Genomic DNA, 12,543 nt, shown 5'->3' on the forward strand with positions numbered 1-12,543 from the left:
CTTAATAACAATTAATGACTTGATTGATGGAGAAAAATGTTCTAGTGATCTCAGCCACTTAATAGATAAGGTTTTGGGAGAATTATGTTTTGGGGGTAGATGGACCCCTAAATTAACAAAAGGTTCATGTAACTCTTCAAATTGAGCCCAAGACCCAATGAAAGTATGGAAATTGAGTTGAAGGATATCATTCTTCAGTATTTCAAAAAATGCCCTTTGTTGATTTTGAGAAAAAAAATTAATATTTTTGAAAAATAATTTTATTTAATTTAATATTTTTTATTTAATTTAATATTAAAAAAAAATACTTTTATGTAATTTAATATTTTTTAAAATACTTTTAATGTAATATTTTTTTAAAAATAAATTTATTTAATTTAATATTTAAAAAATATATTTAATTTAATATTTTTTAAAATACTTTAATTTAATTTAATATTTTTGAAAAAAAAAATTTAATTTAATATTTTTGAAAAAAAAATTATTTAATTTAATATTTTTGAAAACTACTTTTATTTAATTTAGTATTTTTGAAAAAAAAATTATTGAAAAAAAATTATTTAACTTAATTTTATAAAATATTTTATATGTGTTCTTAAAGGGTATATTTGTCCGTTACTATTTCATATCCTTCAACTCAATTTGAAGAGTTATATGAACCTTTTGTTAATTTGGGGGCCCATCTACCCCCAAAAGATAATTCTCCCTAAGGTTTTTCACCTACTTCTTCCTGTTCTCTCCTCAATATAATAGAGAAAATCTTTTATCTATATCCAATTTTCTATTGATAATAAATGTTTATTTATTTTTCTATTGTTATATCTTATATCAACAAGTAATGAGGAGAATTTTGGGAAAAAAAATGCAACAAGGAAATCTATGTGTTTGATTGACCAATTTCTTTAATTTTCTTTTAAAAGTAACCATTACACTATGTTTGGTTTTGAAAATTTTGAGGTAAAATATAAGAAAAGTAAAATAAAGAGGAAGAGTAAAAAGGAAAAATAGATTTAAAGTCGATAAATTATTTTTATATGCTTTTTCAAACTCATTTAACTTATTTTTCTCCATCATATAAAGATTAAATAATTAAAAATATATGAATTTTTAATTAATTTTAATTATATTTATTTTCTTTCGTATTTTTTTATAGTGAAAGGAAATTTGAGAAAATTATTTTCTTTATCATTTTTTCTTTCCTTAATACTTTTCGTGAACCAAACATAATCTTAGTCTAGGGGTGGTGATTTGTATGTGTTTGTGGATTGTATTCATGTCATGTCAAACTTAGGCATTCTATTACATAGGTCAATCTAAACCTAACATAACATGAATAATAATTGTATAAAAAATATAGACCAAAATGCTATCTAATTATTAAATAGGTAACACATTTGTATAATTCATTTAACTCATTTGATAATTATATATATATATATATATATGATTTATGTCTTAATCAAACATGTTTATAATTTAGTTGACATATTTATTTAAAAACAAAATTAAAATAAGGTAAATATGAATTAAATAGTTTAAAAATATAATTAGGTTAATCAATAAGATTGTTAAATGGATCATTTCAGGTCAAATTTATATTATGTAAGTTGATAAAAATACTATTTATTTATTAAATAAGTTATACAGGTCAACACGAATTTGACCAAAACCCATTTCTAATCAACCCAAACTCATAACAATCATGTTGGGTTCGAATTGTGTTGAGGAATCGTATCATTTTTATTGATGATTTTGTGATTTTTGTTAGTTTTATCCTATAACACACATCTGATTTTCCTTTTTGGTTTCTTAAATTTCAATATTTTTATAGTAGATTGAGATGACAGTATACATTTTTGTTTCTTGGATGACATGTATTTAATTAGTTGTACGGTTTAGGTTTTCTTTTTCTTAACTATGATGGCCGCTAGTAATACTCTATGCCTACCTAGTAGCTTGTTTTTATCGTCAAATTGAAATAATTAAGATAATCAACCTATGAATGTGCTGGAGTAGATAGAGCCTTTTTTGTAAGAATTTAGGAACATCATCAACTACCAGTCGAGCATCCTCCTATATGTGTCATCCAACATCAAATTGATATGATTTCCATGAGTCTATTCTTCAAATGAGTGCAAAATAACACGATCAACTCAATTAATAGAACGTAAGATTTTTCAAAGTTGTGAGAGGAGATTATTGATTCAGAAGATCGAGATATATCAATGGCCTTAGCATTTCAATTGAATATTGGATGATATGTAAAATAAGATAAATAAAATTTAAAAATTATAAAAAAAATTATATATATAGTTTTAAAAAATTAATAAAAAATATTATGAAAATTAAAATTGTTTAATATTTAATATTAAAATTGAAAACAAACCTAACTCTTCATTTACAAAATTCAATTAAAAAAAAATGAAAAAGTTGGAATTTATACCACAAATATTAATTAGCATTTAAAACACATAGTAATATTCAGTATATATCACACCTATCAACATTTAAAACCGTAAGAGTCCATGTATTCAAATCCCTAATTGTGAAACCCACATGAGAGAGAGAGAGAGAGAGAGAGAGAGAGAGAGAGAGAGAGAGAGAGAGGAGCACCCCGGCTTGGCAGAGGCAGAGGCAGAGGGCTACCTCTACAGCATACAACAAAGCAAAGAGATAGAGAGATGGGAGACCAGGTTGTCAATGGAAGAGGAAGGATATGATATTTCTCGCCAGTCACCACAATGGCACCACTGACACGAAGGCATTGCAGTCCATCCATTGTGAGGTTAGCGATGAAATACTCTCAACCTTCCCACATGTGAGAGAGAGAGAGAGAGGAGCACCCCGGCTTGGCAGAGGCAGAGGGCTACCTCTACAGCATACAATGCTGCAAAGAGATAGAGAGATGGGAGACCCGGTTGTCAATGGAAGAGGAAGGACATGATATTTCTTGCCAGTCACCACAATGGCACTACTGACACGAAGGCATTGCAGTCCATCCGTTGTGAGGTCAGCGATGAAACATTCTCAACCTTTCCTTCTTATACAACTCAAAGACAATCACGGGTTGGATTGAAAAACTTTTCAAAGCCTTCATAGGACCATCTTTTTCATCACGTGTCTTCAATCATGGTTTCTTAGAAATTTTCCCTTTTGAAGATAATCATTGATTTTTCAGATATTTCTCAATTTTGGTTGTTATGCTCTTTTGCTGTTATTTTCAAGGAAAAATTCAACTTTTGAGTAATGATTTGGCAACTCGGACGACTTGGCCGATTCCACTGGGACGACATGGCCGAGTACCGAGTCTACCCAAGTTTAATTGATTTTTGACTGAATCTTTATTTAAAATGGTATTGGGTATCAGACTCGACGCAGAAAGGCCAAGTCGTACCGGATTCGGACACTTTGAACTTGGGAAAGAACAGGATAGTTGTGGTGGTAGTTGTGCAATTAGGCGGTTTTACAGTTTATAGTTTCTGATTCTGAGATTATATGAGATGTTTGCATGATTTCTAGAGATCTAAGTCTTCCTGGTTTTGAAATTCATCATGGGTCAAACTATGTGACGAATGGAAGACCATTTTCAAAATCCTTGAGGTTGTGTGGATAGTGTTATGTTGCGTGATTCTTATTCTATAAAGGAAAATTTAATCGTTCCCATGAGGAATAGGCTTACTTTATGTGGTTTCAGTGACGTTTTCTTATTGGTAATCTAAGGAACTTACTATCTCAAAGCCAAATTGATTGATTAATTGCAAAACATGAAAAAGGATATTTACCAAGCCTTGATAACTTGGACTATTAACCATCTTTCAAAGGGTGCCTAATATTTACCTTTTTTTTTCCTTCTGTTTTTTCTTTCTTTGTGTTCTACTGTGCTATGGTCATAAGCATGTAGCAAATATAAGGGTCTCATAAAAAACGTCGTCAAAATTAATAATCTCTTCATCCATTTCAACATCTAATTGAAAACAAAACTCTTGGCCCCACTAGAGAAAATCAAACTAGAGTATTCCCACCCAATATGGGGCTATAGGGAAGCAGCCAAGCAATTTGATGATCATGGGATCTAGACACGATAACTGTATTTCCTCAGCAGCCTTGTGATGAAAGAGATTATGCAACTCTCACTGCCCACCATATGTAGAAGTTGCATCAGAAGCCTTCTTTTGCTCTGGTCCATGATAAATATGGTACTGCATGCAAAGATTTGGCTCTGTAATATCAGGCTCTCTCACACCTGCATTTCTAGTTTTAGACAATGTCTGTTTTGTATTCTTTTTCTTATACTAAAATGGAAATAGAAGTATTGTATAGAAATTATAATTGAAAACAACATCAGCACATGGCGTTTTTAAAGCAAAAGAATAGATAGAGATAAGCAGACGTACAAAATGGCTAGTGGTGGGTACTTCCCGATATTACTTGCAAGTTCACCTTCATATATGTTCTATTCATTTTATTTATCAAGTGAATGTGCCATGCTTTTTGTTTTGAAGTGTGAACCAGGTGATTGAAAGGCACAATCAGCATCCACAGACTCCAGAGAAACCAGAGCCACCATCTCTGGAGCTGCAGGTAAGATGTGGCCTCTTCTATAGTCCTTGTGTATATTAAAGTGTTCTCTGTGTTTGGACAACATAAATAAATGAACCGAAACAAACGGAAACCTAAACTTTCTGGATAAAAAAATTCTAAGATCATCAACAGTGTTCCCTTTAACATTTCATTATGGAAGGCATTTGATAAAGTACTTTTTCCTAATGTTTATTTGTCTCATATGTATACTTGTCAGGTAAATAGTGCCTCACATTATCTCACCTTATCTTTGATTTGTATCTTTACACTTCTTGGTTATTTTTCATTCAAATGTTTTTGAGTTTTACTTCCTAAATATTAGGTCTTGGTGTGTTTGGATTAAATTCTAATAAAAGATTTCATTTTCCAATCTTCTTAACAAAATGATCCAATACATGCATGCACCTAACAGGGGGATTTGAAAAGTCCAATGCAAACCAATATTGTTTTGTCTGAAGTTTGGTTCATTGATATCTGAAGCAATTTTAGGGAGATGACTTCTAATTGTCCCTGCAATCATATTACAGCATGGTACTGCAGATGCCTTTCTTGTGAGAAAGGAACAGTGACTGCAAATATAATGCACCTGAAATTGCAACTTCAGACCCTGATTCTATGACAAGTGACATCCAGAAAAGCCCTTAAAATTTCCTCCTAAAGGCGGGTAATGCCTTTCTTTAAACAGGGACACATCCATTCCGGACTTGACTGGAGTGGTACATGATCCTACTTTTGTAAGATCAATTAAAAGTCATTTTCTTGGGAGTTACTTGCAAGAACTTTAAGTTCTGTACTGGACCATTTTCTTGGGAACATGATCTTTAGCTTGCATAAGACCATTTGGAATTGGTTTTTCATGGGAGTTACTTGCATGCACCCTAATTTATATGCATAGTGTGTATAAATACTAAAGAATTTTCAATTGGAACTTTTTCTAGCTGGAGAACAGAACCTGTGCAGCCTTGAGCAAAGAAATTGCTCAGCAGACTCAGAGGCTGAGGTATAACAGTACAACTATTTCATTACTGGGATGTACAGTAAAAAGATGCAGGGGATATATTTGATATTATCATACTTCCATTCACTTTCTCCATTACATACCACATTGTGATTCTGAGACATAATCCCATCTGCAACAGGCAAATGAAAGGAGAAGAGCTCGAGGGATTAAAAATAGAAGAATTGATTGAACTAGAGCAATTACTTGAAGCTGGTCTGTGCAGCGTCGTGGAAGAAAAGGTCTGTTTTATTGAATTATGATTATGATATTTTCTGACATACTTTAACCTGTTGAACTTTCTTTTGGTTTCAGGCTGAAAGAATTCGAACAGAGATCAGTGACCTCCAGAGAAAGGTCAAGAACCTAACTTCTAAATTTTCCAAAGCATTCCATATACAAATTTTTAGAGTAAAAGAGAAAACCAAAGAAATAGAGACAAGCTAGTGTCAGGTTTACATTGAAAAGTTTGACTTTGTGATTGGTTCTTAAGTGATGATTTCCACCATTTATGATGCTTCCTGGCTCTTTTAACCTTTTGTTAAAAGTCTTAACCAATGCATTTGTTTACGGAAAAAAAAATAATTACTTTTGCAACTGCAGTAGTGCTAATACAAGTTGCAATAAGTCTATAAAGATCAAGCTTGCTATTGGAAATAAATATTTCAGGGAAATTTGCAAAAAGAAGGTTTGAACCTGGAAACTACAACAAATTCAACAACGGTGAGACCAATAAAACTCAAGAGGGACTTGGGACTTGTTGGATTACGCACACTCTGTTTTGACAATAGCTCTAGGAAGGCTCAAGATGTAATTAGATTACACAAACATTTTTTTTGGGATGTCTTGCTTGTCTGTGTACGCAAGCTTTCCCAAGCCCAGGGTTTGCAAGTTTGACACCTCAAAGGCTTCCCAAGTGAAAGGGATGAGCACATGAGGGTCTCCCCTTACTAATTTTAATTTGTTGACAATAATTGTTGAAAAGTACCTGATAAAATTTAGTTAGATGCTTTGGTTAAGAACATCTTAAGAAACAAGGTAAAGTTTTTGCACTTTTTTTAGATTTTATGCAGTCAGGGTCAAGATGCATACTTTATGCTTTTACTGTGCTTTCTGTAGAAGAAGAGACATGGAAGGAATAAAAGGTATAAAATTCTTTTTTTTTTTTTTTTTCGTTTTCAGCCTGTACAGTGACCCACATATATACAAAAATTCCTAACAAAAAAATTAGGAACTTTCCTAACCTAATTATACTAGATCCCTTTGATTAGGGTATTGCCTAATTTTCTTCTCAATTACAAAATTATGGTTTTCCTAATTTCATTCTTCCACACTTTCCCTCAAAGCTGGTGAATAGATGTTTTTCATTCCCAACCTGGATGCACTTACTTGAAACGTTGTACTGCTTAAACCTTTTGTGAGTATATCTGCAAGTTGACGATTAATACATACACAAGGAGTATAGATCAATCCACTATCTAGTTTTGCTTTAATAAAATGTCTATCTATCTCTATGTGTTTCGTTTGACCGTGTTGCACCAAATTATGTGCCATGTTAATTGACTAATTGCAGATTTTTTGTTGCAATAAAATCTCATTGGGTCATCCTATTTAATATTCAAATCTTCCAAAGTGATCTTTAACCATAGTAGTTCACAAACTCCTTAAGTCATTGCATGAAATTCCATTTCTGTACTGGACCTTGCCACCAAACTCTACTTCTTGCTCCTCCATGTCACCAAATTCCCACTAAGAAAGGTGCAATACCCAATGGTTGATCTTTTGTCATCCACAAATTCAACATAATTTGCATATGTAAATGTTTCAAGTACTAGTCCCAATCTTCATTTAAATAGGATGCCCTTTCCTGGAGGCCCTCCCCTTAAGGTACTATAGCATTGGATTAGCAGTTTGTAGAAGAACCTCTTTTGAATGTGTATGAATTGACTAATCACAGTCATAGCATATGCTATATCTGGTCTTGTGTGAGAGATAAATGAGTCTTCTTACCGGATGTTGATACACCTCTCTATTTACCACAACATCTTCTTCAGCCTCTCCAAGCTTATGATTAGGATCTATTGGTGTGCTTGTTGGTTTACACGCCAACTTCCCTATTTGCTTGAGAAGGTCCGTTACAACATTCCTAACTCTTTAATCTCAAACTCGTTGGTCAAGCATTGCCTCAAAGTTTGTATCTTATTTCCATCATTTCCCATCATGATAATGTTGTCTACATATACTAGAAGGGTTGTAACTCCTAAATTTGAATGCTTGATGAACAATGTATGATTTTCTTGACTTTGTCTGTATCCATGTTTTTCATTACTTTAGCAAACCTTCCAAACTACACATTGGAGACTGTTTCAGCCCATATAGAGTTTTCTTCAGTTTATACACGTTTTTAGTGGTTAGGTTATGTCCAAATCCTAGAAGGACTTTCATATAAATTTCTTCTTCTTGATCTCCATTGAGAAATGCATTTTTTACGTCGAGCTATTGTAGATCCCAATTATAATTTATTGCCAATGATAACAAAATTATGATTGTGTTCATCTTGGAAATCGAAGTAAATGTCTAGATAATCCACGTTATATGTTTGAGTGTATCCTTTAGCCACCAATCTCGCCTTACACCTCTCTAATATCCTAATTGCTCTATACTTAACAGTATAAACCCACTTATATCCCATTGGCCTTTTTCCTACAAGCAAATATACCATCTTCTAAGTTTTATTCTTCTCTAGGGCCTCTATTTCTACATTCATGGTTTGTCTCCAACGTTCATTGATAAAGCCTCGGATAGAGTGTAGGAATATGAATATGGTTCAAACTTGCGAGAAAACTTTTAGGGGATGGAGACAACTTTTCGAATGACACAATATGGGAAAGTAGATACAAAGGATGTTTAGTGGATTCTCTTGTTCCATTCTTGATGGCAATAAAGAGGTTTTGATATATGGGTTTTTTAGGCTAAAGTTCTAACTCAGTTTGTAAGGGAGTATGAGATACTATTACCTCATTTCTAGAAACTGATTTAGATTCTTGGACTTATTTAAGTCTAGGGATTGCAACTTTCTTCCTTGAGTACACTTTTCTAGTCATTTGATTCTTGATGCGGGTTCAATGGATGATGACTCAGGTTCGAAGAAGGAAGGTACAAATACTGAATCAGATACTTTAGGAGGGTCAATGATAAAGGGATCAATGAAATAGGATCCTCGATCATTGTATTCCTTGATGGAATCTTCCACCTAAAGATAAGGTTGGGGAAAATAAGACTCACTTTCATTGAAAGTAACATCAACTAAGGCAAAAATCTTTTTAGATAGTGGATGGTAACACTTATATCCTTTTTGAGTTGAATAATATCCCATAAAAATACATTTGAATGCTCTTAGGTCTAATTTCCCCCTGTTTGAACTGTGAACATGCACAAAGGACATACTCCCAAATACTTTAAGAAGGAGATGGTTCGTAGTTCTCATATGAGGATAAAAGAATGAGAGTATTTCCATGAGACTTTTGAAACCTAAGACTCTGGAAGGTAATTGGTTTATGAAATGTGGCGGTTAGAATAGTTTCACCATAATAAGATTTAGGCATATATTTTTGGAACAAAAATGCTCATGTCGTATCAAGAAGGTGGTCATTTTAAATAATTCTTTCCATTAAGCCTGCATGTTGCTTGGATATTATGCAATTATCTTGTGTTGTGATTGGTAATCATACTTTTAGATTGAGTAGTGACAACGATAGTTTTTGATATCTTGGGCATTTTTCCTTCTTTTTTTTAGGGAAAATATACAAAGAGCTATTAAGTAAAAAAAAAAAAAAAACTCACTAAAGACTACCCATAGGGCTCAAAGAACCATGTTAGCAATCCCATTGGCGTTGATGTGGGATATTGATGGCCACAGCAGCTGTGTTGGGCGTCTAGCACTCTCGATGGTCACGAAACTACGTCTAAGGTCTAACACTCTTGATTTTTGACGATATTTACAGTGCAAGGAATGCTTGTAGAAGGAAAAATCTTCACTTGCAGCAATAGTGAGAAGGAGATTTAGTGTAAGGCAGAGATGTTACACGCAAGGATCCTCATTGTTGGAAGAGAGAATGGGGTGACAACAAGGGTTTTGTTGAGGTCTTTGACTATTTTCACGATCAGTTTTTCTAAGGCTTTGTTTGCAACAATGGCACAATGCAAACGAGAGGCAAATTCTTAAGGTTGAGAATAAAGATCAACTATGACCTCCAACTTGGCAATGAAGGCCAAAACAAAAAATATTATTCTCTTCCCAAATTCATGAGCCTAGAGCTCTAATATTATGTAGAAGAAGAGAGATGGAAGGAATAAAAGGTATAAAATTCTTTTGTTTCATTTTCAGCTTGTACTTCCTAGCTACAAAATTAGGAACTTTTTTAACCTAATTACACCAGATCCCTTTGATTATAAGATTGCCTAATTTTCTTCTCAATTACAAAATTATGGTTTTCCTGATTTCATTCTTCCACGCTTGTTAATTTCTCTTATTTTCTTTATATTTTATTTTCATGCAGGGAGACCTGCTGCGGGGAGAGAATGAAAGGTTGAGAAAGGAGGTAAGAACTTTAACTATACCTTCTTTTTGCTTTTTATTTTTCGATCTTTTGTGCTTCATGTTTACAAGAATGCTAAACTTTCCTTTTGCAGATGGAGAATATTTCTGAAGCACAACCTCTTCTTCAACAGGGCCACTCATCTGAATCAATCACAAATAATATTTGCAGCTTATCAGATCCTAATCAAGGCCATCACAACTCTGATACTTCTCTCAAGCTGGGGTATGTTTATTTGATATATTTGCATGTCAAATCTGAGATCTTATTTCAATTCAAAACAGTCAGTAGTATTGCCTATGCAGATGAATTTTTTATAGGTAAAGGAACATATGCCCATGCATGTAACTTGACTGCACTGTGAAATACTTTGGAAATCTAAATTTTTGAGATTAATGTTATGTTTGGTTCCCGGAAATTACCAAGGAAAGAAAAAAAAATACCAAAGAAAATGATTTTTTTTGTGTTTGATTATAAGGTAAACAAATATGAAAAAAATTAAATACAATTAAAATTAGTTAGAAACTTATGTATTTTTAAATTATTTAATTTCTAAGGCTATGTTTGGTTCTTAAAAAATTTGAGGTAAAATGTAAGGGGAAAAAAATACAAAGAAAAGTAGAAAGAAAGAAAAAGTAAAGGGAAATAAAAAAAATAGATTAAAAGTTAATAAATTTTTTTTATTGACTAATTCAAACTCAATTTACTTATTTTAACTCATCAATATAAAGATTAAATAACTTAAAATACGTGAGTTTTTAACTAGTTTTAATTATATTTGATTTTTTTTAATATTTTTTATAGTACAATCAAACATGAAAAATTCATTTGTCTTTACATTCTTTTTTTTTTCTTTAGTATTTTTGGAAAACCAAATATAAACTACATTTTAGAGTTAAAATAAGTGAAATAAGTTCGAAGAAACATATAAAAATAATTTAGTAACTTCAAATTTAGTCTTTATTTTCTTTCCCTTGAATTTTTCCTCAAAATTTCCCGGAACCAAACATGGGTTATGTCTTTTCTAGCCTGATAGCTGCTTTCACTGTCTTTCAGGTTACCATTCTCCAACTGAATCTGAAGGGGATGGAGAAGCAAGAGGAATGAATGCCTGAGAGAAACGAAGAATAAATAGTGGAGAGGCATGGGGAAGAAACGGCGGAGCTTAATCATTTTGAAATAAAAGACATACAATTTGACGGCGTCTCTATTTCTAATATTTATGCTCTATGTAATCTGCAGCTACTCAGAAGTCAGAACTGCCTTGTTGTACATTTTTAGACGCTTGTCTGTCAAAATGATTTAGCTCCATCCGTGCAATTGAAAAAAAAAAATGGAAAATGGAAATTTGTATGTGGAAGAAGACCTTTAGGGTGTAAGGTTGATGGCATCATCAAGGTGCTCTCTTGGAAAGTATACTTTAGTTGTGGAAGTTTCCAGAAGTTGACTATATATATATAAATGGAATATTTAAGTTCCATATGAAAGTATATTTTTATTATTAGTGTAATTATTTCTCTTCATGTGATTGTTGTTTAATAAGCCTTTGAGAGGTATAAGAAAAAAGATCAAGTAGGCAAGTGGAATGTTTTTGTGTTACATCCCTTAACAAAGAGAACTACAAGATTTTGCTTAGTTGGTAAGACGTATGGGAGGTTGCAGGGAATCTACAATCAGGTTACCCTAAAATTAAAATGATTTTTTAAAAGATTCAAGGAAGATAGAAAACTCTTATGATATGTCCGTGAATGAAAGTTTTGTGATATTTCGTTTAATGAAAGAGCAATCACTTATTATTGGTTGGGAAAAGTATTGCCAAAAAAAAAAAAAAAAAAATTGAAATATTGCCAAAAAAATCGTGGATATGTAATTTTTTTTTTTTCTAATTTAACTTTTATTTTAAATTTATATTGCCCTTTTATTTTATATTATCTTTATTTTTAATTATTTTTTATATTTATGACATTCATCCTATTATAAAAAATTACTATCACTTCACCTTTAATTTTTTTTTATATTTATCTTTTTAATTTTATTTAATTTAAATATTTTTATTTTAAAAAATTAAAAATAAAATTTATTAAAAAATTGCTAAAATATAATTTTTTTTAATAAAGTACTAATATTTTATAAATTAAAATTAATTTGATAAGATAAATTATTGATATAATTTTTAATAATTTTAATTATTTAAATAAATTAATGTTAATAGTGAAAAGTTGTCACCACAAATTTGTAATAAAATTTTAGAAATTAAATCTCAATTAAAATATTTTATATAATTAAAATATAATAAAACATGTTTTAATAAAAGTAGTTTTTAATTTTTAAAATAAATAAATATAAATACATTAAAAGAATTCAAGC

General features: G+C 31.5%; 1 protein-coding gene across 3 annotated transcripts in view; it reads left to right on the top strand.

Moving 5' to 3' along the window:
- The window catches only part of LOC117911093 (MADS-box protein JOINTLESS-like), a 44,729-nt gene extending 33,073 nt beyond the window's left edge, over positions 1-11,656 (top strand). For all 3 annotated transcript variants that reach the window (XM_034825279.1, XM_034825278.1, XM_034825280.1), the window contains exons 3-9: positions 4,503-4,581; positions 5,520-5,581; positions 5,721-5,820; positions 5,894-5,935; positions 10,138-10,179; positions 10,271-10,401; positions 11,233-11,656. In XM_034825279.1, coding sequence (XP_034681170.1) covers positions 4,503-4,581; positions 5,520-5,581; positions 5,721-5,820; positions 5,894-5,935; positions 10,138-10,179; positions 10,271-10,401; positions 11,233-11,251 — 475 coding nt within the window. In that variant the 3' untranslated portion in view covers positions 11,252-11,656. The remainder of the gene's footprint in view (positions 1-4,502; positions 4,582-5,519; positions 5,582-5,720; positions 5,821-5,893; positions 5,936-10,137; positions 10,180-10,270; positions 10,402-11,232) is intronic.
- The last annotated feature ends 887 nt before the right edge of the window (positions 11,657-12,543 follow it).

This window comes from Vitis riparia, chromosome 3 (assembly GCF_004353265.1).
Source record: "Vitis riparia cultivar Riparia Gloire de Montpellier isolate 1030 chromosome 3, EGFV_Vit.rip_1.0, whole genome shotgun sequence".
NCBI classification, from domain to species: Eukaryota; Viridiplantae; Streptophyta; class Magnoliopsida; order Vitales; family Vitaceae; genus Vitis; species Vitis riparia.